We start from the raw sequence: 27,933 nt of genomic DNA, 5'->3' as shown, positions 1-27,933 counted from the left end.
ATGTACCCCACGCATTAATTGATAATAAAATCATTTTATTAACATTATTAATATGTTCACAAACGTTTTCAAGCGTTTCAAACAAAGAATGGTGTGTTCAGCAGTTAGCTTGTTTGAATGTATTTGTGTTTCAAAATAATAAAATATAATTGTAGTGTATGTGTGTTCAAAAATTTAGATAAAGTATAAATGAGATACAAATTGAATGAAAATTAAAGTCAAATGAAATGTAATGACAAATTTAAAATTGAAATGAACACTTTTACAAATAACACAAATTGGACTGGTTTAAAAAAATGATATAAAAATAAACTGGCAGGATAAAATACAATTTAAATTGTCAAATACATTTTGGGGAAAATGTAAACAAATAGAAATGAAATTAAAATGTTCACAAAATGTATGAATACAAAGTGAGGCAGCTCGGTGAAAGAGTGGTTCAAAGTTAAGGGACCCAAGTTCAGTTCTCCGGCCTTTCTATGTGGAGTTTGCATGTTGTCCCCAAGCCCGTGTGGGTTCCCTTCGGGCACTCTGGCTTCCTCCCACACTCCGAAAACATGCATGGCAGGTATATTGGACAGTCTAAATTGTCCTTCGGTGTGATTGGGCGCGTGATTGGGTGTTCGTCTCTACGTGCCCTGCGATGGGCTGGCAATCAGTTCAGGGTGTCTCCCGCCTACTGCCCATAGAAAGCTGGGATAGGCACAAGCAGGCCGGCGATCCTAGTGAGGATAAGCGGCTGTCGAAAATGGATGGATGGATGGAAATGAAAACTATTATATGAAAAAACTGAAATTATTTAAATAAACAATATGAAAAGTTTGAAACAATCATGAAAAAATGTAAAAATAAAATGAATTGATGAAATGTGAAGAAAAATAAACAAAATAGAGAACGAAATAAAGTTTAAAAAGCCAATTATGAAAAAAAAACATTAAAAAATAAAAACAAAAAACATGAAAATGAAACAAAACTGTTACAAAACAAAAATAAAAAAATGAATTATTTAAAAGGTGGAAAATCAACAATTAAATGACAAAAATTAAAGTGGAGAGTGAATAATTCCACATAATACAATGTAATGTGTTTTAATGAAATAAAAAAAAAGAAACTCCTCAAACTAAACAATTTATAAAACAAAAAGTGACGCAATGAGAAAACAGCCAATAAAAGAGCCGCGGAGAACCAAGTCGAGCGAAACGAAGATCTTTCAGATGCTCGTGAGCGCGGCGCTGGTCACCATGGCGACGGTCAGAGTGCCCGGGAGCTCGTCCCGTTGGCCGCTTTTGGCCCGCAGCTGCGCGGTCTGCCTGATGTCGCCCGACTGGGCGTGCAGCGTGCTCTGGCCCAGGAAGGAGTCCAGCAGCCTGTTGCGCTGGTACACCTGCCGCGCGGACGCCGCGTCAGCGACAACGATGATGGCCGACGTCGGCAAAGCGGGCGGGACGCTCACCCGGATGACGATTGGCCCGTCTCTTTTCTTCCTGTAGAAGACGCCCTTGGTGTCGTAGGCCGGGTCGCGGGTGCCGGCGAGGACGGCCGAGCGAACCGTCTGCCCCTCGCAGCCGATGCTCACGTACGTCTTGTCGCCTGCGCGGCGAGGAAATCAAATCGCGTCACGCCATCAAATCCGAGATCGGACTCAAGCTCGGCTAAGGCAAAAGATGAACAACGTGGAAATAAAATGCCACCAAAAATCGAATGCTGCTAAATCAAACATCAGATCATCAAAAATAGAATTCAGTAGAAATGAAAAAAAAATTGGGAAAAAAAATATAAAGAACATCATGAAATGAGAAGTGAAAAAAATACAATGAATCGATGAAATAAAACAAAGGATCTAACTAAAAAAGATAGAATGAAAAATAAAAACAGTTTACAATTTAAATCAAAATATATCTGGAATAGGTAGTGTAAAATGTAGAGACAAAATAATTAACGAAATAACGAAAATGAAACAAAATGAAACAACCAAAATGACGTGAAGCTGAAAAATACTCTCAATAAATAATCAATAATAAAATAAACAAAGCTAAATTTGTTAAATAAAATACAATAAATAAAAAAATCAAATTAATTTCTGCTAAATATAAAATGACTTCTATTCAAGGATTGAAAGAAAAAAAAACATCAAATTCAATAAAATATCATTATGTAAAGGGAAATGTAAATTCAAAAACAAAATTTGAAAAAAACAAACAAAATGAGTTGTAAAGTGCAAAAATACAACAAATCAATTAAAGAAAAAAAATCCATGAAACTAAATCAAAATTTTGCTCTTTTTTAAAATAAGACACAATAAATAAAATTTGAAGGTCAATAAAAATGCATTTTGAAAAATATAAAATGATTTAGAGTGACTGAAAAAATAAATAAAAATAAAACAATAAAAAATCAAATCAAACAGAAAAATTAAAAACCATATGATGAAACTTAAATAAAAACGAAAAAATAAAATTCAAACGTAAAACGTTAGAAAAATGATCAGATTACTCATAAGATTCTTTTCTTCAAAGGAAAGGAAAATAAAACCCACAAGAGCTCCTTGACGGGGTGAACAGTGTGAGAGTTAGCAAAGTGAGCACTTAATCTGGATTTAAATGATCAGGGTGTGGAATTTTTTTTTTTTTTTTGGATCAGCCTTATCAGAACATTCCTCAAGATGTCCAAAATCCAACCAATACAAAAGATCTAACGGGGGCAAAAGCTAAATCCCAAATCGGGATCATGTCGCTCCAGATGAGATTTTTTCAACAACGGGCTCTAAGAATCGATCCAATCCAAAATCCGTTCCAGCCCCCGACGTAGACCGAGCGATCTCACCTGCCAGTTTGTTGCCTTGGATGACATGGACTTGCGTGACCAACGATGGGAAACCACACAAGCCCGTCCAGCACGTGTGAGGGGGCTGATCCAAATTCAGCTCCCTGCCAGACAGCGACACATGGAAATCAGATAATACATCCCCTTCGCCGCTAGAGGGCAGCCATCTCTTACTTGCGCCTCCGAGCACAAGCCTGGGCTTATGCATCTGAGAAGAAGATAAGCAGGTCCTCGCAAAAAGCAGTGCAAAGACCCTATTTGATCAAGCAAATGTCTTTCAGGTAAAACAGGAAACAGATTTTATGTTCTACCCAATTTGCTGTGCGATGCTTATCACTACAGCATCAATCTCAAAAGTAAACAAACAGCAATTGAAGCGTTGACAGTTTGTTTGAAGAGCACTTACTGTAATTATGTCTGTTGTGCAAAGGAGTAAGTGGCCTTATTCATTCGGACAATTGGATTGACGTGGAGGGCAAACATACAATAATATGCTTTTAAATCTTTGAGTGACTTACTTGTGATAAAATGAGTGACAAGGCATTATTAGGATTAAGCCAGCTAGCAAGCTATCGTTTGATGAAATGACAGGGTTTTGTCCGATATTTATTGTCTTCTTTCGCCTGCTCGTATTAGCCCTCTTGTTAGGTTGCTGGCTCAAATTGATCCTTTGAAAGTTAAAGGTAATGTTGAATGTGGTTTTTTAGTACAAGACTTGTGTTTGGCTCATTTATAATCAATGTATTCATTAAAATAGATTTCTTGAAAGCTTTTTGAAATGTTTGCCTTTTTTTTCCCTTCAAAACCTGAGTCAAATGAACCAAAAATACTGTGTTATTGTTTCTGAAGGGAGAAAAAGTCATCACAAGATCTGTAAATTATTCACCCCGGGATTATTCACCCCGAAAAAAGTCTCAGGAACTTTTGGATAATTACTGTCAATTTTGGACTAAAAACCACAACTTTTTCCTCATGATTTGAGCCCCGCAAGTTATAGTCCTAGCCACCAGGGGGCAATCCACCGGTAAAGAAAAAGTGTACAGTATCTGGTCGAGCTTGTCAATTTATGGAACAAATATAAAACAGAACTGTCAAGAAGTGAATCAAAAGCTGTGCTCAAGAACAATTTTAAAAGTGTAGTATTGAAAATATAAAAGCTATGTAGTATACGTTGAATAAGGTCTTGTATAAAACCTAGTTTCCTGTAAATTTGCTTTACATACATACATATATATATATATATATATATATATATATATATATATATATATATATATATATATATATATATATATATATATATATATACATACACATCTTACTGTGTAAATAATCTAATGTTATGACCTTTGGTTTATAGTCCGGTGCGCGTTATCTGTGAATGTTTTTTTTTTTTTTTTGCATCACACTCCGAAACTTACAGTACACATGACCCCGGGTCAAATTGACCCAAGATGTTATCACTATTCCAGAGAAACAAGCCTAATCTTCAAATTTACATTCAGTATTGCTTTCGTTACTTTGTGAGCGTAGTTCCAATTAAAAAACAATTAAAGTTTTTGACACTTTTGGATAAGTGCAAACACCTGTGAGTTAAAAAGACCCAGAGCCATTATTAATGTTCTTGAGAAATGAACATAATTACTGATTAAAACCAAATATTGGATTTAGAATATACCCACTTTGGACATGTTTGGGTGACTAAATATGCCTCGGGTCCAAATGACAAAACTACTGTCTTTGTACCTGCAACGCGAGGGCACATCGGTGAAAATGCGCAACAGGAAGTCTCCCTCCAGGTCGGGATCAAAGGTGGTTGGCAGGATGACGTAGCGGCCCTCCTTCAGGTCCACACGGAGGAACACGGACCTATGGAAATCCCATATCCTTCACATCAATGTACTAGTACTCTCTTTTGCCTCTCTAGGAGTAGTAGTTTTCCCCCCCTATGGTTTCACATGTATACTGCAATGCATCCTGGGGGGTTTAGCTGCTGAAAAGTGCAAAAGTTATGCAAACACAAGAAGCGTTGACCATTCATTGAAATTGAATTACACAAGTTGACATGCGTGTGCTACAAGGATTTGACCCCATCACTAGTAATGCAAAGTAGTAGTGGACCTACTAGCGTGCCTAATTGTGTTAGTAGTGCCTTCCACACAAACCTGGCGTTGCTGTAGGTGCTGGTGGCCACTTTCTGCTGCGGGGCGTGCATACGGTACTTCCGGTTTAACTCCACCTGTGTGCACACAGAACATGTTTTTCCCTCTACTAGTGCCACTTTTGGCCTCAAATTTAACCAGTAAACTACTGCAACAACTACTGCCTCACTGATTGATTTATTGAACATATAAACACGTTACAAAAGGAGACAAGATGACTAAAATCAAAGGAAAAGCAGTGTAAGATATTACAATTTAATACAGTTTACATGTTCAAAAGAAGTAGGAAGAAGTTCAAGAACTTATCCAGTTCTACTCCTTTTTTTCTAAATTATTATATAATTATATACAATGGCATAATGTAACGAGTCACATATAAACACACCTCTTAACAATTCACAATCTTCTATAGAATCTCAGGTCAATGATTCGTGTATTTTCTTTATTTTTGTTGATTTTGTGTCTTTTTTAAACTCTTTTTGAAAACAGTAAATGATTCATAGTTTTCTGATCACCCCATAATTATTCCATAGATCAACACCTTTGACAAAGACACACATTTGCTTATTGTTGGTTCTTACCTTAGACTTCGTAGAAAAATCACTTGTGCCCATCAAACTATAACAACCCTCTTTGTTTTTTAAAAAAAACTTCTGAATACAGTGGCACAGTTGATTATATGCTTTATACATTATTTGTGCTGTTTTGAATTCAACCAAGTCAAAGAATTTGTTCAAAGTCGATGAATAATCGACGAGTTGGTTCTAGATATTTTGAATACAACATTTGTTGTATAGCTTTGTTTTACATCTTAAAGACAGGCAAAGTGTTTGTTTTATACATATACCTCACATGTCTACACAAAAAGTAAGGCATGGCAATAATAATGTATATAATATTCCTCATTTAAGAGATCCTTGGTTTTGTAAGGAATACCTATGGTTTGAGATATTTTTCTTTTAACGTTTTCAAAATTTGTTTTCTAACTTAGTTTTGCATCGATTCTAACCTCAAAAAATGTGATTTTGTTAACTCTTTCTTTTCCGATTGAATCGACTGTGACCCGACTCTCATGAACCCGACTAGTGGTACAGAAAGGCCTACTACTAATTTTCCCTTACTAGTAAGATGTACAGTATCTGTCTTAATAGTGCACAGAAATGGTTTATATAGTAGTACAAACAAATGTTACTAGTAGGGCTGCACGATTATGGCCCAAATAAGAATCACCGTTATTTTAGTCAATACTGAAATCACGATTATTCATCACGATTATTCATCCAGTTTGGTCAAACATATCTATTAATTGCCTCTTTTTAAAACAAGCAGTATATAAAAAGGGCTTCAAGGCAAATAATAATAAGTAAATCACCAAAATAGATAAAAGTAAATAATAATTAAAACAAATGGCACACAGGGCAACACAGCTAATTATTTGCTGAGCGCAAACCAATAAAAAAATCAAGCCTACTTAGCACCAATCACGTTTTAAGCAAATTTTAATCAAATAGCAGTCAAAATGTAATTTTTGATCATTTCAAACCAAATTCATTATCATTTTTGGATTTCTCAAAATGGGTCTCAATTGACAGCTAGCACTGTGTATATTAAGAATCAGGTGAGAAACTCAACACCATTTCACACTGGTAATAATATATTAGCAAAAGCTTTTGTCTCGCAAACATGTGGGAAACGTTGCCCCCTGGTGGTGGGAAGACAAAGTGCTTGATTTGACATGTAGAGAAGAGGGCTTTTTCAACGTTAATACAGCCGAGGATCAGCTTTATTAACCGTGGCAACTAATATACGATTAAAATTCGATTCATTGTGCAGTCCTAGTTACTCGTAAGAAAGATTGTGGAATTACGTCCTCACACGTAGGATAGAATAGGAACTATATTACTGAGGACAAAACTGTGAATCAGTTAACATCCATGTGCTGCTAGTTGAATGTTTGTCTATATACGTGCACTGCGATTAGCTGGCAAGGTTACCTACCTTGTATATTTCGAAGCCGATGGCCAGGTTCTCTCCCCGTTCTTCCCGAAGCGAGGCCCTGCGGTCCCGCTGCTGCAGACAGATGAGAGCCTCGTCCTCGCTTTTTGACACGTCAAAGATGTACTACAACACACATGGACACACGCACACACAGTAGTTTCACAATGAATGTTTGGAATCATAGATTTATAGTGATGTTATACAATAGGCTCAGATGAATGAAATAAATGTTTGCCTGTAATTTATATCTTTGTTTTATCTTTGTAACATTTTTTTATTCTGACCACTTTGTTGTCTTGCACCTCTTTCCACATTTTTTTTATCTGATACACTTTATTCAAATTTCAGCACATTGAGAAAATGCATGCCATCCGGACGACAAAACAGTTTTCCATTACGCTTGGAAAGTATTCAGTTCCTTTGATTCATCTTGGAATCGCATTTCAACGTTAAAAAAAGTCACAGATTCTCAGATTTTTTTTCTGCTCTGTGGAGGATGAACAGTGGTGGAATTTCTGAATTATGGGAGGTTAAAATAGTAACCTGAGGGTTTTGGAGGAAGGTCTGCTTGTTGTTGGCGCAGCCGCCGGCCCGGTTTTCTAGCGCATCATCATGGCAAGTCCAGGAGCCACGCAAAACCACCTCTTCCCAGGTCTTGTGCACGCTCAGATAAGACGTGTTGATCATGCGGCACAGGATGAGATGCGTGAAGTTGGAGATGAAGTCGCTGAATGTCATCCTGCGTGGCAAGACAAAAGAAGAACACGGATGTTACCAAGCGTGTTCGCCATCTAGGGGGTTACAATCGCACGGAAGCTCACCAAAACTCTCCGTCGTTCTGCACGACCACGCCGATCTTTTCACGTTCTCGATTACTGACTTTTGCCCACTCTGCTGAGCTGTCAACACAGTGCGCACAAAGCTAGTCGGATGGGTGTGTGTGTGTTTATGGTGAATGGCAAATAATGAGTGTGTATATACTGTTAAGTTCTGCACGTTTGTCAGACATAAGTGCACAGCCTGAGAGTCATGTAGAGCAGTGGTCCCCAACCACTGGTCTGGGGATCAACTGGTACTGGGCCGCACCCGAAATAATGTTTTGCAACTAATTTAGTTAAACAGTTCGTTCATTTGTGCTTTCTTTGGACTGATCTTTGTTTTTTTGGCGCCGCCTCTGGCCGCTGTGGGTACTACATTTTGTAGTGAGAAGGATGGTGTGGTTCTATTTCACCCCTCCAGACCGCATTTTGAGAGCAGTCGGTAACGCACACGTTGTTTTGTCCCTGTGAAATCTGGCCCATGACTGTCTGTAAATTGTACTTTCTTTGTAAGAATATTGATGTACGATAATATGCCCAAAAGTTTGTTTGTTGATCCAACAACTTGTGAATGTGGATAACATGCTGGCTAACATTAGTTCTTATCTTCATCATGTTATATAGTGCTGCCCTGTATGTGTTTAGCTCGTTCGCATTTTCGTTTGTGCCAAGTATTTCCCTTGAAATTAATCTCTTTTGTAATTCAGTTTTATGACTGAACTAATGTAATTTGTGTACATTTTTGTACATTCCACAGTATAAATCTCAAGCGTTGACTTGTCCGTGATGACAAGTTCTTGCCAAAATGCCATTATATAGGAGTGTCAGATGTAGAAGAGCAGTGGTTTAGTTTTAAGATTCATTTTTTAAACATGTCATCAACATTGTGTGCGAGAGCTGTTAGACTACTTCAGACTCCATGTTAGGACTGAGCATGGTAGTGTTGCAGTGCGTCATGCGCTACTGTGAAGTGGTGTGGTCCTTTGAACAAAAGTGAAAAAAAAAAAAGTGAAGCACCAAGGCCACGAAAAGTGAAACGCGAAATGGCGAGGACACACTGTTTATATATACCGGTATTCTGTATACTTATGTGTAAAACCATATAGATATATGCACTGGTTTGTCACCTGTCACTCCAGGGTCCCGTCCACTCGCTCCGCCCCCAGGGGTTCCTCAGGCGGATCATTTCAAGTTTGGTGGACTTGAAAAAGGCCAGCAAGCCGTGACCGAGACGGACACGCCGCACGTCTGTCACGGCGTAGGCGTGACCTTTCACCAGGCCGTTGGGCATGCGGGCTTCCATGTCGGACGTGCTGCTCGCCTGAGGGACATTGCAATGACTGACAAAAGCTCCACCCACTGGCATGAGGAATCAAAAAAGTACCAGGGGTAATTTTGCTTGCCGATTTAATTGCTTTTGTGAGCAAGCTTGAAACTATAAAATTCTAATTTACCATTGAAATGTATAACATCTATCGATCTATCTAGCTTTATATATATATATATATATATATATATATATATATATATATATATATATATATATATATATATATAATTCCTCAAAGAATAGATCATTTTTCCTTGAAGTGCGTTCAATAAAAATAAAAATTACGGTACGGTAAGGGGGCAAAAACGCCAAACTACAAGACCATAATTCCCCAAATATAAGACACACTCTTTTCCTACAAATAAAAATGGAACCCAAAAGTATGGGCACGTCGTACAAACAGTAACTTAACAAAAAAACAAACAAAAAACATTTGTATATATTCGACACCATTCTAGGAAGATTGATCCGTCAGCCACATAAGCCACACCCATTTCCCCCACCCACACCAACTGCTTCCGGTAGGGAAAGCTAATTTCTTTTTATTGTTTGCCTCTTTTTTCTGTCATGCGTCTTTTTTCTTGTTTTCCTTTTTTTCTTGTTTGCGTCTGTTTTCTTGTTTTTTTCTGCATGCGTCTTTATTCTTGCGTGTATCTTATTTCTTGCTTGCTTTTTTCACGCCTGCATCTTTTTTCTTCTTTGCTTCTTTTTTCTGGCTGTGCTTTTTTCTTGCATGCTTTTTTATTGTTTCTTTTTTCTTACGTACTGTAATTTATTATATGCTTCTATTTTCTTGTGTGCTTCTCTCTTGTAAAGTGTTTTTGTTTTTTGTTTGTGATTACCTTTATTTTGTTAGCTTAGGTTTTTGTTTGTGAGATTTGCACTTTGGGGCCACCGTAATTTTCTTCTAGTTTTTACATTGTTGTCAAAGTAATGGTGCATCTTATACACAGTAACATAGAAAATACCAGAAATGTACCCACAGCAGCATCTTACATTGGGAAGTTGCGGTATTTGTTGCAAACTTGCGCCCAATCAGACGCTCACCTCTACAGAGGCACTAATGAGACCTCCTCTCTCGTGGACTTTGAGGACTCGTCTGAACAGTTCGGCTCGTTTCTCCACACTGTCCTTGACACCACTTTCATCTAGGTCCATTTTCTGTGACACACCTCCTGTGAAATCTACCAGCGCGTCTGCAGTGTTGCCGCCGTTCAGCGCCTCGTAGCAGCCACACATCCTAGAATGACATAAGGACTTCCTTTCAATATGCTGTCCAAATATTTTTGTCCAAAGATTGCTAGTGTGCTACGTTAGCTTTTACGCACAAGCTGTGATGAAGCAGTGTGTTGGTTTGAACGCTTTCTAAACATTTGGTGCCTAATGCAAACAGGAAGTGGGCATCGACTAGCGTACTTGGCATAGGCCTTCTCCACCAAGGCGCTCCAAAACTCGTTGGCGTCGTTGGAATGGCAGTAGACCAATTTTCCATTGAGGGTGGGCAGCCGGTCGTCGATCACCACGTCTGCCCACTCTCCGAACCTCCAGAAGCGGAAATGGAAGATGCCGGCGTACAACGTGGGGCGGACCTTGTCCCACTCTTGATCTTGCCAGTTAGGAATGACCTGTCACAAATGTTACAGTCAAGTCACAAATGCCTCTTGTGGTGCTTTGTATTATATTTCACAAACATTAGATAGCAGTTGGCAGTATATATATATATATATTATATATATATATATATATATATATATATATATATATATATATATATATATATATATATATATATATATATATTTTTTTTTTTTTTTTAAGGGAGAAACACACACACACACACAAAAAAAGTCTTTGTGTAATTATTAAGAATTATTATTGTATCAGGGCAGTTGGTATGTCAATAATTAATTCCATTACTGATTTTAACACATTTTTATGTTTGAAGCAATGGTAGTATTTTCAATAAATTCACACTATAAACAGGACTTTGGCCTGAGCACTCAGCAATGGAATAGTTTACCCAAAAAGCTAATTTCATTTCACCAATGCTGAAACGTGAGCTCATGAGATTTTAATTTCTGTAACTATCTCTGTACAGTCTATCTATCTTTCCAGTTAAGTGACATTTGCCCTCTTAGGGACGCACCGACTTGTTCACTGGAGCGCCCACGCCCACACACACAGATTGATATAAATATCGTAATAAGTGATCCATTGTGCAGAGGCGCCCCCAGGAGGCGTTGATAGACTCCCAGAGTTCCCTGCTGTACGTCATCAACGCCACCTGTTGCCAGGCAACAACACACACAACTCCATCCTTTTTTTAACTCCCAAAAATAAAGTTGTTTTTTTTTTTTAACTATTGGGGCGTCACGAAGTTACATAACTTGACAAAAAACATTGATGTCATGTCCTCTGCTATTGTGAAAGTCAATCAATAAAATGTCCCCTGGAGACTTATGCATGTGTGTGTGTGTGTGTGCGTGTGTGCGTGCGTGCGTGCATGAGTCCATGTGCATGCGTGTATATGTGATGGAAATAGCAGTGGAAATAGAAAGTGGGAGGTGTCAAAGTGGAGAGCAGAGAGAGAAAAAGCAGAAAGTCCATCAGAGATGCCTCATAACATCCATCTATCTATCCGCCACAACATCCACGTATCCATTCATAAATATTTCTCCATCCCTGCAGAGAGGACAGTTGCAGGACATGGAAACGAAAACGGCGTCAGACATCATTGTACTGGAATTTAAAGAGGACGTGGCGCTGACAGAGGTGAGAGCCTTGCAAATGTGCCAATTGACCTATTTTAAATTATTTTAAAAAATCATGCGGAACTTTTAATAATCTTAATGAATTATGTGATCATTTTAAATATACTATCTTTTTTAAACTTTTATTAGTTTTACTTAATTGTGTGAGAATTATTGCAGAATGCCTTATTTTAATCAAAGTACAAATATGTAAGAATCTTATTCAACCATTCTATTACTTAGTATTGCAGTCTTGAATTTTAGTCATAATTATTCATTATTAGAATTATTTTATCAATTTATTAATTGACTCTGTTGCAAATAGTAAAAGTCTACAAATAATGAACACACCCATCAAAAAGCTTCATTATTGTACACAGCTGCCACAAGCTAGTGTCTACTTTTGCCTAAAATTATCAACTTTATTTCAAGGTATTGGTACTTATACATTTTACAATCATAAACTACAAGTTACTAATTTGAGGAAAACAAAACTGACAATTTCTTGTTGTATTAAGAAAAATGGTATATGTATTGGCATGAGTGTCTTTTTTTTCATTTTTAAAGTATTAGGTGTATTGCTGGTATAGGTACTCAAAAATAGTACTCACAGTGGTATCAGTCTGAAAAAAATAAGTGGTATCAAACATACCTATCTAAAAGAAAGCTATACTTCAGTATAGTTCCTTGGCCAAAGCAAGCCATAAAGCACTATTTTTCAAAAGATGAACCTCAATAACATAGTTCCAGAAAGTACATAACAGCAAAACACTACGTTTGTCCCAGTGAAGTTACTCACCTCACTTCAACATAATGCTGACACAAACTTGCCATTAGATGGAGGGAAAAACACTACTAAATGACACTCCTCAATTCATTTTAAAAAAAGTTTTGTGGCACCTACTAAGTTTCTCAACTTATTTTGATATTGTTGCTTCACACTTCTGTCGAAACGAAAACCCCTCAATTCACTTCAACGTAGTTCTCTGGCACCAAGATGCCATTAGAAAGCACCAAAACACTACTTGTAGCTAAAAAAAAAAAAAACATCTCAACTTTCGTCAACAGTTTCTTCACACCAATAATACCACAAGATGTCAGCGAAAAGCTACTTTTGGCAAGCTGAGGTCAAATAAGATGAGATAAACTTTAATGTCACCAGCGGGTAATTTGTCTTGGGCAAAGGTGCTTTGACCACAACAGTGTTAAAACAGACATACATAAAAAAAAAAAAAAAAAAGACACTAAGAAAAATGATGTTGCTCAACTCACATCAATGTAGTTTCCTGGTAACAACATGCCAACTTCTCAATTCAGAGTTCAAAACATTAGATTTTACTTTTCCTCAAATTAAGCCCTTGAAATCACCTTAATATAGTTCCTTGACACCAAAATGCCACTAGATCGCGGCAGACTTCTACTTTTGTCAAGACAAAACTCCTCAAATTGTTTTAACAGTTTCCTGGCAGAAAGATTCAACACGAAAGAAGCAAAACATTTTTTTGCCTAAACTATGTTTCTAGATTCCCTTTGATAGAATTCATTGGTACCAACATGCCACAAAATTGTGTCCAATTTAAGCTCTTTAACTCACTTGACTATAGTTCCTTAGCATGAAAACGCTGCAAAATGGCAGCAAAGCTCTATTCTTGTTCAAATGAAACCCCTCCATTCACTTCAACATAGTTTCTTAACATCCGGCTGCCACAAGATGGCGGTAAAGCACAACACTACGAAATGGCTGAGCAACTAACGGAGGAGAGCACAAAGCGGCTCGTGAGTGGCTTCCAACACAAAATGATTCTGCTGGTGAAATCCGTTGCTGTGCTCCCACAGAAGATGCGTCTACGCGTGTCCTCTCTTCAGTGCTCGGGTCAAAAGCGTCAGGACGGCGAGCGCCTGCTGCTGCCCCACGAGGCCGTCTACCGGCTGGACTTCCGGCGGCAGGACCTGAGCTTCCGCCGCTGGAACGTGTCCCTGGGCGGGCGAGGGCGCGTGACCATCACGGGCATTTCGCAGCACTGGACGCCCGACCTCACCCACCTAATGACGCGCCAGCTCCTGGAGCCCGTCGGCACTTTCTGGCGAGATGCCGATGACCCCGACGGAACCGAGCTCAAGTGGCTAGAGGCCGACATGCAGGAATTTGGCGAGAGGATCGCCGAGCTTGCCAAAGTCCGCAAAGTCATGTACTTTCTGTTCGGCTTCAAGGACGGCGCAGAGGCAGCCGAGCTGCGCTGCTCGCTGGCATTTTCCTCACAAGAATAAATCTTGCGCTGCAGATTATTTGTTTCTTGAAATCTATAAATAAATCCTATGTAAGCACACTTGCATTTTATTTTAATAATAATGTCCAATTTAATCAGGCTTTAATTGTTTTTATTCTTTTGATCGAATAATAATAAATATATTATAAATAATAAAGATTTTAAGGAATCATCTTTTTTTAGTTTACTTATTGATGCCATAGTTTGTATTGTCTATTCAGTCTCTTTTTTAAACATGTCATAATTATTAATACTAATCTAAATATGTTGCAATTATTCATGTCAAATTCTTAATAACGGCTCAATTATTCACGGTATAATTATTTGATCAAGTCTGAGTTAATCAGGGGCAGCTCTGTAGAACAGTGGTTAGGGCGTCTGCCCAACAGTTCAGAGTCCCGAGTGTGTGAAGTTTGCATGTTCTCCCCAAGCCCGTGTGGGTTCTCTCCAGGCACTCTGGCTTCCCCCCACACTCCAAAAACATGTGCAGCAGGTGTATTGGACATACTAAATTGTCCTTAGGTGTGATTGAGTCCGTGCCTGGTTGTTTGTCCCTGTGTGTTCTGCAATTGGTTGGCAATCAGTTCAGGGTGTCCCCCGTCTACTGCCTGCAGACAGCAGGGATAGGCAGTTTTTTTTTAAATTATTATACAAATGTAATCATGCTATAAACCAATCAGGTCTTATTTAACCACATCATATTGACAAATGTCTGATTTAGTCAAGCAATAATTGTATAGTGAATTGAATCACGCTATAATATATTTTCATAATGTAAAGTACACTTACGTCACAAACACACCTTCCCGCTCACATTTGGGTTATGTGCGTTAGCATTCATGGAGGTGAAGGCTGAAGGCGTGTAAACATGTAAACGTGGCTGACCTTCTGCCACAACTCGTCTCGTGACGCCAGGGTGGAGCAGGCTGCCACAAACCAACAGTTTCCCAGCTGGCCTTGGTGGAGGTCGTGGGCACTTAGGCCGTCCACAAAGAGGCGGGGCTCTGAACATAACTCCTGGTCATAATTGACAAGTGGAAAAAAAAACAAGATAACGTCAAGACCTGCTGATACTGTTTAGTTTGAGTATACAAGGATGTCAACTTAGTGTACACCAACCAAGACTAAGTAAACGCATATGTTATATACACACTTCATCACCTGTCAATGAAAGTTGTGGATGGAAAGGAAACACTCAAGGAAACAAGCCAAGGAATTTACACAAAAAGGAAACATAGCAAAGGTCACATAAAAATGAAAAAAAACCAAACAAAAGCAAATACACAGAGGAATCAAACAAGGAAGCATAGGAAAAGAAAACAGCGAGGAAAGGAACAAAGAAACAGAACAAGGTAACACCCTCTGATTATGTTGCGTGAACCACAGGGAGCCTGAAAGCCGGCAGCCAAATGATAGAGCTTATAAAAACCACACACCCACTCACACATGTACACACACAAACGCGCACACCCGTGCACACGCACACACACTCAAACACTGCTTCAAGTTTTTTGTCCCATTTGGATAAGGTTGTATCAAAATCTACCTGTGGCCTCTTCCAGATGATGTTGCCAATGTGGTTTCCCTGGTAGAACAGCGACTGGTCCGTGGCGGGGAACAGGGGGTCCTCAAACAGGAGGCCCTTTTGGCGACAGTGCTTCCGCAGGGCAGTGAATGATTGGCCCTCATAAACGACCACCATCCTGATGCTTCTGAGAGACATAAGCAATTATGACAAGAGTTTGCTTGTTTGTTTGTTTCTTTGTTTACATATGACAGTTAAAACAGCTTGCGAATACAGGATGCAGAGGGTGTGGCTTAATCTGGCCACCGCCCATTGGACAGATGTTCAAACATCATGTGCGACCATTTTTGGGGATAAGATGAGATAAAAATAGAACTTTCTCAAGTTGAGAAACTTGTCTCGTGACCACTGAAAAAGGAACTTTTCTTTCCCTTCAAGTGGTTTGGAGCCGTGTCAAGTCACACGCAGGAAGATGTAGCCGCAGGGAAGAAAACAAACCCATGTAGAGAAAGACCATCTGATCAAACTTTCGGTTAAGTGTTATGTTCAAGGACCACTTGATGGAATCAGACTGTTTCAGGTTAACGTAAATGTAGTATTCAAGGAGTATCTTGTATTTGGTTTTGTTTACTCTATTTAGTTTGTGGTACAAGGATCTGTACGCTTAAGTACTTAAAGACCACGCTCAGGCCAATCTACGTAGGTGAGATTTAATCAAACCACCGCTGTCACAATAAAATAATTAAGCGTCAAGCGTTGCTTTTATTTCGAAAGTTCGTATCGGAAGTGGTTTTGTTAACTCAAACTGATAGATAAAACATGTTTATGAGGTTCCACATTCTTTTGACGTTCTGCGATGTCAGCATGTCCTGACATAACTAACAACTTCAGTCCATGTAATACGCGTTTCAGTGAAACAAACGTTGGCTAAGGCAGCAAAGTGAAAGTAAACGCGCGCGCCGCAAAACAAAATACATTTAAGTGGAACGCTGCGACGTAAAAGTTAGCAAAAACAAGGGGCTTACCTCAAAAATGTGGCTTTGACGTCACCTGCGCGCTCTCGTCTTCACCGCCAGGACAACTTTTGCTTTTCTTCTCCTTAATGTGGTGAGGAAGATGGTGAGGTTTGAGCGTTGCTCTCATCCGAGAGAGAACGTCAGGAAGCTCGTAGGCATACGACACCAAGCCCACCGACGACCACACCAGCGACAGGCACGCCTATTCGCGCATCTGGAGGCAAGACAAACTGGCGATGCGTTCAAGGGATATAAGACAAACCGGGACAAACGGTTGTTTAAATGGACTAGGCGACGTCGGGACAGTGTGGACGGGCCATCAAACTGTGACCAAACAATTTTTACAATTCATTTACAACCACTCATAACGGTAAAGAAGTTGGTGGTGTGGTCGTAGGCCGATCGACAACACGGTAGCGTATGCATTGAATATAGTGGGGCCTTCAGAGTCTTTTTTTTTTTATTTTTTACTGGGACTGAATATCTGCTGGACGCTGTTTAAAAAGTCGATGGTGCGTTCAAGGACTTTCTGACATGGTTGTGTCACAGTACTAATGAAGTTGGTGGTGCACTCAAGACCATCTTGACAACCGACTGGTTATCTCAATGCAGCAGAGGTTGGTGACTTCAATGAGGTTTGAGAAATTGGGGTCGAGAGACTGTTCATCATCAAATGGTAACTTGTTACGTTTCTGTTTTGATGATTTATCCCGTCATAAAACGGAATTTCACAATATTGACCACTAGATGACAGCAAAGTCCGTGAACAGAAGATGGACGGTGTCTTAACGTATTAATCTTTAACGTCTTCAATTGAAAACACAGTTTATGTGTCATGTGAGAAAGTTGCACTTTATACTCGAATGCTTCAAGCAGAAGACAGACGCACACTCGTTAAAACCAGGTATTTAAAGAACCCTTTCATTTAACTTTTTTTATTCTATAATACATGTTATTGCTAGTAACTGTATATATTTTTTTCATTTATGTAATTTTGCAGGACAAAATTTGTAATTTTTTGGTGATGTCTTTTGCCAGCCAGTATTGCAGTCTGTCACATCACCAAAAAATACAAATGCTTTGGAATCGAAACACCTGATTGTAATTAATGTAAAATTTATACAGTAAAGTTTTTATTCATTATTTTACATGTTTTTCAGTTGTGATTTTTCCTCGTTCACTTTTATTATTTATTTTACTAGTATTGTTGCTACTGGATGCTATATTTTTCGACATCAGATCATAATATATTTCCAAAATTAATAAAAGTGATTGTTCTTTTATTTTTGTACAAATTTCGAAATTGCTTTGTTTGTTGAAACACATTTTTTTTTTTACCTTTTCTCTGTCCAGATGCAAAATTTTATTTCACATCACTTTATAAAGACAATATTTTCTAAATGATTTTCTTGCATTAAATCACTTTAAGGATAGTGTGGCTTAAAGGGATAAAGAAGTCCGAGGATCTGTGGGCACTTATCGGTGGGCAGTTTTGTTCAATGACTAACAGCTTGAAAAAGTTATGATGATGATCATTCTATTTTTTTCATTTTTTAATTTATTTTTAATAGCTCATGTTATGAAGGATTCCAGCCTTGAAATGATGGCTTGCTGCTTCATGGTCAAAACTTTCCTGGCTGTGTTGACCTGTCCTGGGATAGCAGGACGATCCAACATCTTGATGGTGGCGCCCACCGTCGAGGTGGACAGTAACCCACAAATGGGGGCAACTATCAAGTGTGGAGATGGTGACAAGATGGGTTAGTGATGTCATGAGTCAACATGTATTTTCATAGACATTCTCACTCTTCAAATTGTGGGGGGGGTCAAAAAAAGTTTTATTTTTTTCAGTTACTGATTTATGAACCACAAACAACTCCATTTATTTGACCAAACCTTCTGGATTAAACAAATAACTAAAACATTGGTTAAATGAAAATTTTCAATCCAAAAAGTTGGGTTTTACTTTTTGCCGCAACCCCAAAATTTGTGTCACACTGCCACATATCCTTTTTAGAGCCATAATTGTGTTATTTCTTAAACTCTGTTGTTTTTACAGTGCCCAGGAACTATGTAGAAGTCAGTTGAGGAAAAAACACCATTCTCCTGTTTTTGCAAAACTGGCGTATCAGAGGCTGTTTTTTCCCCCACAGAATCCCACAAAGCGTGTTACCATTTTGCCATTTTTCATCAGAAGGTGTAGCGGTGTACTGGCACACCCCCTTTGGCCCCCTCCGCACACCTGGCACCCACACCAAACTGGACCCAGTCCACATGCGCCAGGATGGTACCCTGGTGGTCCACGATCTGAACAACCTCCACCAGGGTTTCTACTTCTGCCTGCTGCAGCATGATGACGGGTGGTCCAAGCTGTTCTCCTACCAGCTACATTCGCACACCCAAGATGGCGGACGTGGTCCCAGGTCCAGAAGGGAGCTAGAGAAAAAGGAAGCAATTTCTGATGAGCTCTTTGCAGGCGCCGTGACGGCAGCCGTGTTGCTCGCATTTGTGTTTGGGTTCAGTGCAGGAGCTCTGAGCAGGCCCCAAATCCTCAGGTGGGATAAATATTTGGAATCTTTTCAAAATGCAGTTCAATTTATTTGCAGTCTTGATATTGTATGTAGCATGTACCCCACTTGTTAAATGACTTCTAATCTACTTCCACAACCTTCACTAAAATTTTATTTGAACTCCTACATTACTTTTCTTTAATATATGCAACTACCCATACAATCCAGCAGATAGCAGTGAATCGTTTCAGTGTCTTGCAGTCATGTCAGAACCATTCAAAATCTGTCATGTTTGTCCCTACAGATGTTTGAGGTGGGTTACAAAGTGGCTACTGTCACCACGGCAACGCCCACCTGACATCACTATGACGACGCTCACCAGCTGGACTTCAGCACCTTCCTGGCCCACATCATCATCATCATCTTTACGTCCACCCGCCAAACCCAAAAGAAGTTTTCGGGACAAACGTGACCAGGACGAGAAGCAGGAAGATAATCCCGCTGCTGCCTACCTGGAAGCCTGTGACCACGAGGAAGACGGGAAAGGAAGAAGAACATCAGGAGGAGGCGGTGAGGAAGAAGATACGAGGAAAACCAAGGAGGAAGTGCAGCAAGATAACTCTTATGATGGAATGGTGGAGAAGGATGAAAGAGGAGAAGGGGATGGTGATGATGAAGATGAAGATAGAAATGTTATCAGTCAGTCTTCACGCTCAGATGATGAAGCTCAAAACCAGGAAGTACATTCTTCTTCTTCTCTGCCGCGTCCAAGTAGGGTCATCCGTGTCTATCAATATGACCAGGATGGCCGCCGCTTCGACCACCTCCCCAATCCCAAGCCTATCCCCGCCCCCAGACTGAAGCAGCGCTTAGTCTCCCTAACCCACCTCAACGCCATCATGGCCGCTGCCACTGCGGGGCCCATGGATGCAAAGCCCCAAAAGACACTCAGTGATGAACAGTTTTGAATTAGGTCACACGGGTAATGATCCACTTGTATTCCACTTTTGGTATAGTTTTGATCCATTTGCAGTCAACTTGTGACCTGTTTGTTGTCCAATTTTGGTTCACTAGTGAGCCATTGCAGTTTACTCGTTTGTAGTCCACTTTTGGTTTCCTCCTTGTCCACTAATGATCCATTTAGAGCCCATTTGTGATCCATTTGTATTCTAGTTTTGGTCCAGTTCTGAAATACTTATAGTCCACTTTTGGTCCACTTGTGATCCATCTACAGTCCATCTTTGGAATGCATGCGATCCATTTGTAGTCCTCTCCTGTTTCATTTATTATTTATGTGTTGTACATTCCACTTTTGGTCCAGTTTTCTTATTCATTTATTAGCCATTCAGTTCATTTTAGATATATTTGTACGCTTTCCGGTTTTGGTCCCCTTCTGATTCACTTCTCATTTATGAGTATTCCACTTTTGGTGCACTTGTGATCCATTTTAGTTCACTTTTGGTCAACAAATGATCCTTTTATAGTTGACTTGTGATTACTTTATGGTCCATTTGTCACCCAATTTTGTTCGATATGATTAATCTATGTTCCGTTTGTCACCCACTCCTTCTCCACCTGTTGTCCAATTATTATTTTACTTATTTACCCAACGGTCCTTGCAAGGATGAGCTGATCAGAAAATTAGGGGTTTTTTTCCAAATATTTTACGCCAATATTCAAGTTCTTATACTTTCACATTAGAGTGAGCAAGAATACTTGTAAAACAAACTTAATTAAAAAAAAAACACTCAAATCAGCTTGTGTGTGTTTGTGTACAATGTGTGTGTGTGTGTGTGTATGCGTACTTTATGTGTATGTGTGTGTCTGATTACACCCCCCTGTAGTGTTGTAGTGCGCCAGTAACATAGGTCAGTGGCAGTGAATGAGCTGTTCACATGACGCCTTAATAGCGATGTGGAAGAAGGAGGAGGAAGAAGTCATCTTTGGAGACAGCAGGATGACACGGATCGGATGGAGGTTAGGTAGTGACCAAAAACAAAGTGAAGAACACTAACATAATGGACAGAAGACATCTGGAAGCAAACATCTGAAAATGAAAGATTGAAGTGTGGGTTTTTTTTTTTGGTTGTTTGTTTTTTTTTTTTTTCCAGTGTTGGACTAAAAAATTATTTTTCAATACTCGTGTCTGTGTCATCATATTCTGACTGACACATCATGAATGGTGAGTAGACCTCACTGCTATGGCAAATACTTTGGTGAATTTCTGTCTATATTAATGATTTCCAAGAAAAGTATGTCATGAGATCTTTATGAATTATCAGAATTAATTTAACTGAGTTTACAAATTAAAATGTATCATTTTTCCTCTGTCCGAGCATTTAAGATGACTAATGACAGGCAAAACTATTAAATGTTCTTCCAAGAGATGGCAGAAAGTACAATGAACCTAAAATTTGAGAATTTTTTTTTCAGATAGGAAAGCGCTATATACCTATATCCGAAGTATTGACGAGTCACAATAATCACTTGAAAAAATCCCCCTGAATTTTAAATTGGCTGTGTTGCGTGTCTAATCCTGCAGTTGTCACAGTTTACAAAATTGAAACTTAGGCCTCAACAAAATAGAAAGCCTTAAAAAGACCCCATTTTCAATTACTATTGCTAAGATGCTCACAATTGCTATGCTACATTATGCTTGTATTCTCAGGACACACAACATAGAAATTTAAGTTAACATTTATGTCCTGGAGTGAGGAACAATTATAAAGGAGATGACCTTAAAAAATGCTAACATAACATTTGCATCGCAAACAACAAACTGTTATTATGCTAAGGCTTAGCACGGCGGCATCCTGAGTCATTTTGCATTGAAGGCCATTGACATAGTGATTGTGCTAACAGTAAGGTAACAAAGTGGATAGATAAAGATTTAACTTGTGGTAAGGTATTATTACAAAACAGAATAGCTCAAATGCTAACATGCAATTACTGTGCTAATGTTTAGCAAGATAGCAACCTGTGACATTTTGCACGCGGTTGTCGTTGGATGGGTGAACCTAATTAAATGTCCAGTGAGCATTTGAGGGTGGGGGGTCTTGTGGTTAGCAAGGTCATCTTACTTTAGCTACGCAGAGATCTCATGTATATTAAGTGAAAATTCAAAACAGGTGGTCACTAAACAACAAAATTTTATGCTGAATTGTTATTTTGTATTACAGGGAGCATATGCATTGACATTGAAAAAGTAATTCACCAAAAATTTTTGAAAGCATTGCCAGTGATGCCCAACATTAGTAGCTCAGACTGGGCCAGTGTGTCCCGCAGTGGGGGGCACAGGACAGGCAGGGGGTTGATGTTGGAGATGCCCTCAAGCCGCGTGGTGACTGGATCAAGTTCTGGGGCGTAGACAGGAAATGCGCAGGACAAGCCTGCACGCTGGCTAGACAACAAAGTGGGTCAGATTGCTCTGGTTTGCCTTGGAGAACACAATAACACGAATGTTTGTTACCTGATACGGTTTAGCCTGTATGCAAGCTAGCTGATGCTAAAAGCGGAAAGCTAACACCGATGTTTACTTATGGTACACTTGAAATCAATTTGTGTTCAAACTACTCTTCCTTACCACACAACTAAATACAAAAGGAACGGTTAAAAGACTAAAATAAAGACAAGTAAATGCTAAGTATGTCTACTGATTACCAACTTTTGCTTCACTTGTGACGTACAATTTTTAGCCCACATGTTGCGTTTTCATGAGCCATTCGTGATTCATTTATGGTTGTGTATTCCACTTTTGGTCCACTTATGATCCATTTGTAGTCTCTTTTGTTTGGCCACTTATTGAGACAGTCATGATTCGTTACTGTAATTTCTAGTCCATTTGAATTTCTACAACATGCGTCTTGAAAATGTACTCCACTTGCAGTCCATTTGTGGTCCACTTGTGATGTTCTTATGATTCACTTGTGATCCTCTAGTGATTCACTTTTGACCTGACATCCTTAAAAATAGCTAAAGGATAACAATGATCCATTGCAGTCCACTTTTAGTCTGCTTCGGATTCACTTGTGGTCACCTAGTTCACTTATTATCCAAAAAACATCCATCCATCCATTATCTTCTTATCCGGGTTTGGGTCACAGGGGCAGCAGCCTCAGCAGGCAGGCCCAGACATCCCTCTCCCTGGCCACTTTGTCCAGCTTCTCCGGGAGGAATCCTAGGTGGTCCCAGCCCGGCCGAGAAACATAGTCAGTGCAGTGTGTCCTGGGTCATACCAGTGGCCTCCTTCCAGTGGGATGTGCCCGGAACACCTCACCAGGGAGGTGCCCATGAGGCATCCTAACCAGAGGCCTGAACCACCTCAACTGGCTCTTGAGAAGGAAACTCATTCAAACCATTTGTACACAGGATCTCATTCTTCTGGTCACAACCCACAACGCAGTACCATAAGAGAGGGTAGGAACATAGATCGACCGGCTAAACAGAGAGCTTCACCTTTGGCTTAGGTCTGTTTTCACCATGACAGACCAGTACAGCATCCGCATCACAGCAGATGCTGCACCGATCCGCCTGTCAATCTCCCGTTCCATCCTTCCCTCACTCGTGAACAAAACCCCAGGGTACTTGATGCTCCGGGTCATGGATGAGGTCATATCCCAAAGAGAGGACTATTTAGGGTATGACCTCATCCCTGACCCGGAGAAGGCACTCCACCCTTTTCCGACTGAGGACCACGGTCTCAGATTTTGGGGTGTTTATCTTCATCCCATCTTCACATTGGCCTGTGAACCGCTCTTGTGAGAGTTGGAGGTCACAGCTTGAAGAAGCCAACAACAACAAATCATCCGCAAAAAACAGAGTTGCAATGCTGACACCCCCAAACTAGACCCCCTCAACGCTTCCGGCTGTGCCTACAAATTCTGTCCAAAAAAGTAGTAATTCGGTCTTCACCGAAAATGGATTCGACTTAATGTGGACCAATCTCTGACATCGGTGGTACAGGTGGCCCCATCACCACTGTACACAGTGTTAATGGTGCACTGCTTTTCTTTCCTGAGACGTCGGACGGTCGAGCAGAATTTCCCCAAAGCCGTCCAAAAGTTGTTTTCCATGGCCTCACCGAACTCCTGCCACACTCAGCAGGCGACCGCCGAAGCCGCGCTCTGTTCGGCCAGTCGGTACCTGTCAGCTGCCTCCAAAGTCCCGCAAGCTAAAAAGGCCCCATAGGACTCCTGAAGACAGCTTGTATTCCACCTATGTGAACCGATTGTTATCACTGAATATTTAGTTTGTTCCCTCTCGACTCTGTGATAGCCATTTTGTTGCGAAGGATTTTTTTTTTTTTTTTTTTTTGTGGTGGGTTTCAACAGTTCCAATGAAATGTTTTGCTGCCCACACAAAGACAGCATCAAAGGATACAGCCAAACTCTTTCCAAACAGTCTGGAAAAAATATTTTCCCCCCAAACTGCTCAAATGAAACTTGGCTCAAATGTGACTTTCATAACTGATTCTAACATAGAGCCAACATGCTAAAATGTAGGTTTAGCCTCCAGTGAATATGATGCTAACATGTTAAATTTGTGACTTTTCTAGTCATTCAAACATGATTCTAAGATGTAAACATGACTGTCATGCTAGCATGGTGCTAAAAGGTACATGCAAAAATGTAACTTTTAAAGCTTTTAAATGCTAAAATTATGCTAACATGTTAAGACATGTCTTTCGCTGTCATGCTAACATGCTAAAATATGACTTTCAATGCAATGCAAAAATTATGCAAGCATGCAAAAATGTGATCCGTCAACGTGATGCTAACATGATGCTAACATGCAATGCTAAAAAGATGTGCACACTGTGTTGTTGCGCAGGCTGTGTTCTAGTACAGGGCGAGGCTCGAACAAAAAGTTGTAGTCAGGTAGCCAAGAAAGTTAAAGGATCAAAGTGGCAGCTCATAATGGAAACATCAATTATACACACACACACTCGTGTAACTGTAACCGTGTCCAAGCTGAATAATACATGGAGAATTCATACCACAATACAAAGAGCAAATAGATGTACAGTAATGAGCTTCATTAAGCATCAGCTCATTTTGCAAGGATATCAGATAAAAATTGTGACTCATCAAAACATACATTGTATGTTGTTAAATACAATTGTTGCTTTCTTGGTCTGTTGCTGAAACTGACAAAACCGGATAAAACAGATAATCCTCACCATTAGATAGCTTCTATTACATTTCCATTACATTTGCATCAACACCCGTAGATCAATGTTTGGCAAAAAGCCCACAATGCCTAGAATATTCATCATTTGTATTATTGGTAATACAACATGTATGTTCTGACATGTCCACTATCTGTTTGTCAAAAGCAACACACTGCTGCTGAGGCAAGAAGAACACAAGCCAGAAGTTGAACCAGAACAGAAACAATGGTCATCCTGCAGCAGGTTAGCACGCACAAACACACACACTCACATGCACATACTGTAGATGGATATTCATTGTCAAATTCACTACTCCATGTTTATCTATTAAAAATAGATTTTTAAGAACCCATCTCCGATCTTCTCTCTCTCTCTCTCTCTCTCTCTCTCTCTCTCTCTCTCTCTCTCTCTCTCTTGCTCGCCATGCATACCACCACCCCCGTCAAATGTATTATTTTATTCACTCTACAGTATATGTGTAAATGAGTGATAGTGTGTTTGTATTTAGAGTGAGTGTATTTTGTGAGACTGAAAAAAAGAGTGTATACCTCCCTATATTGTATGAAATGTGTATATGAGTGAATGTATGCTGACAAGTATACATTTATTTGTGTGCTTGCATTTGTAAATATGCGTGTGTGCGTGCGTGTGTGTGTGCGTGTGTGCGTGTTGCACTCATTAGGGAGCAGACAGTCATGAGGCTGCACTGTAACTTCTTTGTCTTCTCTTCTTCGTGTAATCACAAATGTGTGTGTTGTGGGCATATTCAAGAGTCCGTGAATGCGTTGATGGACTCGTCAGTCTTTCTGACAGACTAATTTGCTGGGACAGTGGCCTTCTTTGATTGGGGTTGGATGCTTTAGTAGGGCGAGCCAATAAAATCAGGCAACACACACAGACATGCACACACAGATCATTAGATATCCTGCATCGAGGACATTTGACTTGTGTGGTCACACTGAGCGAGACAGCAACGTGTTTAGGTGCTTTAAAGTTCGTGGAACTACGGTGGTCCCATTCTACTGCCATACGTTTTGTAACCATGGCGACCGCGTCCAAGAGAAGGGGCTCCAATTGGCCCCTGGAGGGCTGGGACCCTAACGTCCGCCGTCTGAGCTACAAGTACGCGGCCGTCATCAAGGTAAACGCTTTGAGAGCGTAGAGTTTAGCATTAGCATTAGCACGTGGCTATATGTCATGCTGTGACCTGTGGCTGACATTTCTATCTATATGCAAATGAGCAAATGAGTCAAACGACCAGCTCAATTATACGCTGGTGCTTCTGCTTCACTTACCTGCAATAGACTGAGACGCATCGGCACTGACGTGTTTCACCTGCAGAGGACACTAGTATGCCATCTGCGAAATGTGACTTATATAGTCATTAATAGTTTATTTTTATTACTAGTTTCTTTTCTCAAATTTTTGTGCCCACATTAGATTTGGGGGGAAATTTGTGAATTGGGTGAAATATAATAATCAAACGTTTTAGGATATATTTGGTATAACTTTTTTTATTTTCATATTTTATTTAAATAGCCAATACTACTAATGAAATAGATATTTTCATTTTAACTGTTATTTTTAGATAATGTAATCGTAATCACTTTAGCATTTTTCTATATTTTCATCAATAGTTTATTTTAAAAAGTGTTTCAAAGTGTATAATTTAGAGTTAATTTAATTGTAAATAATTTAGTACTTTTGCAGCAAAATATTAAATTATTTTATTTAATATTTTACTTTTCACGTAATATTTTTATATTATATATTTGAAAAAAATCAATTAGGAACATAAAAACAGTTTAAGTAAAATATATTAAGTATAATAATAAATATAAGAAATTTAAACCAAAAAGTTTTATCACAAATGAAATAATAGATACGTTTGAATCGATCTCGAAATGAAATTGAATAGAACAGTTTTTTTCAGTTATTTTGTGCAGTTAAAACACTGACATATTACAGGTAAGCCAACACCTGCTTGAATAATTTATTTAAAGAAATAAATGCGTGCGGGGTGAAAAAGCTATCCTGGTATCAGTAGACATAAATGTTTTCATGATCATCAGTGTTACTTTCTGCATATAGTGAATATGTGAATAATCAAAAAAAAAAAAAAAAGTTGATCATTTTGCAATGCTAGTCAACATGTTGGCAGCGTGCGTTGTCATGGCGATGAGAGGACACGACCAGGAGACTGACGTTAATAATGAATGCAGAACAACTGATCGCCAATGCAAACAAACACGGGTTGATCTTTGACAACACGCACATACGCAAACAGCCCTTTTAATTCAATAATATTAGCATTAGCAGGTAGCATGTTTGGTTGTCTTGAATGAGCTAAATACTTTGAAGTTGACATGGTTTATATTTGTCAAGAAATTTGTTGAAGAGAACGTAAAACTACTACGTAAAATATTTTTTCAATCAGTAATTTTTGTTGTCAAAATTCCAAATTTCTCTAGTAAATCTTTGCAATTTTGGAAAATGGAGAGTTTGATTGGAATAATGAAGAACCTTTTTTTTCTGGAATAATGATTTTTTTTTTTCTGGAATAAT

The 27,933-nt window shown here is 39.3% G+C and overlaps 3 protein-coding genes across 6 annotated transcripts; 2 read left to right on the top strand and 1 right to left on the bottom strand.

The window, feature by feature from the left end:
• Window positions 1–18: 18 nt before the first annotated feature.
• Window positions 19–16,901, bottom strand: capn5a (calpain 5a). 2 transcript variants are annotated; one of them, XM_088428433.1, is made up of 14 exons: window positions 16,699–16,901; window positions 15,695–15,860; window positions 15,034–15,165; window positions 10,548–10,756; window positions 10,179–10,371; window positions 8,929–9,122; window positions 7,805–7,882; window positions 7,527–7,722; window positions 6,984–7,106; window positions 4,989–5,062; window positions 4,570–4,692; window positions 2,824–2,927; window positions 1,454–1,590; window positions 19–1,384 (listed from the first exon to the last, which is right to left on the bottom strand). In XM_088428433.1, exons 2-14 carry the CDS (start codon window positions 15,848–15,850, stop codon window positions 1,211–1,213), a joined length of 1,893 nt encoding a protein of 630 aa, XP_088284559.1. In that variant the 5' UTR covers window positions 15,851–15,860; window positions 16,699–16,901; the 3' UTR covers window positions 19–1,210. The 2 variants fall into 2 exon arrangements, with proteins under 2 accessions (XP_088284559.1, XP_088284560.1); XM_088428434.1 differs by having other exon boundaries at window positions 15,695–15,857.
• Window positions 11,706–14,208, top strand: ompa (olfactory marker protein a). Of its 2 annotated transcripts, none has more exons than XM_088428439.1 (2): window positions 11,706–11,903; window positions 13,748–14,208. In XM_088428439.1, the coding sequence occupies exons 1-2, from the start codon at window positions 11,838–11,840 to the stop codon at window positions 14,147–14,149; spliced, it is 468 nt and encodes a 155-aa protein (XP_088284565.1). In that variant the 5' UTR covers window positions 11,706–11,837; the 3' UTR covers window positions 14,150–14,208. The 2 variants fall into 2 exon arrangements, with proteins under 2 accessions (XP_088284565.1, XP_088284564.1); XM_088428438.1 differs by having other exon boundaries at window positions 11,714–11,903; window positions 13,718–14,208.
• LOC148416000 (uncharacterized) lies at window positions 16,699–20,889 on the top strand. Of its 2 annotated transcripts, XM_088428436.1 has the most exons (4): window positions 16,699–17,593; window positions 18,261–18,449; window positions 18,884–19,244; window positions 19,504–20,889. In XM_088428436.1, the coding sequence occupies exons 1-4, from the start codon at window positions 17,518–17,520 to the stop codon at window positions 20,165–20,167; spliced, it is 1,290 nt and encodes a 429-aa protein (XP_088284562.1). In that variant the 5' UTR covers window positions 16,699–17,517; the 3' UTR covers window positions 20,168–20,889. The 2 variants fall into 2 exon arrangements, with proteins under 2 accessions (XP_088284562.1, XP_088284563.1); XM_088428437.1 differs by lacking the exon at window positions 18,261–18,449.
• The last annotated feature ends 7,044 nt before the right edge of the window (window positions 20,890–27,933 follow it).

This window comes from Hippichthys cyanospilos, chromosome 11 (assembly GCF_059441005.1).
Source record: "Hippichthys cyanospilos isolate Australia breed blue-spotted pipefish chromosome 11, RoL_Hcya_1.0, whole genome shotgun sequence".
Taxonomy (NCBI): domain Eukaryota; kingdom Metazoa; phylum Chordata; class Actinopteri; order Syngnathiformes; family Syngnathidae; genus Hippichthys; species Hippichthys cyanospilos.
Note: the sequence above shows the minus strand (reverse complement) of the source record. Positions and strands in the feature narration are given on the sequence as shown.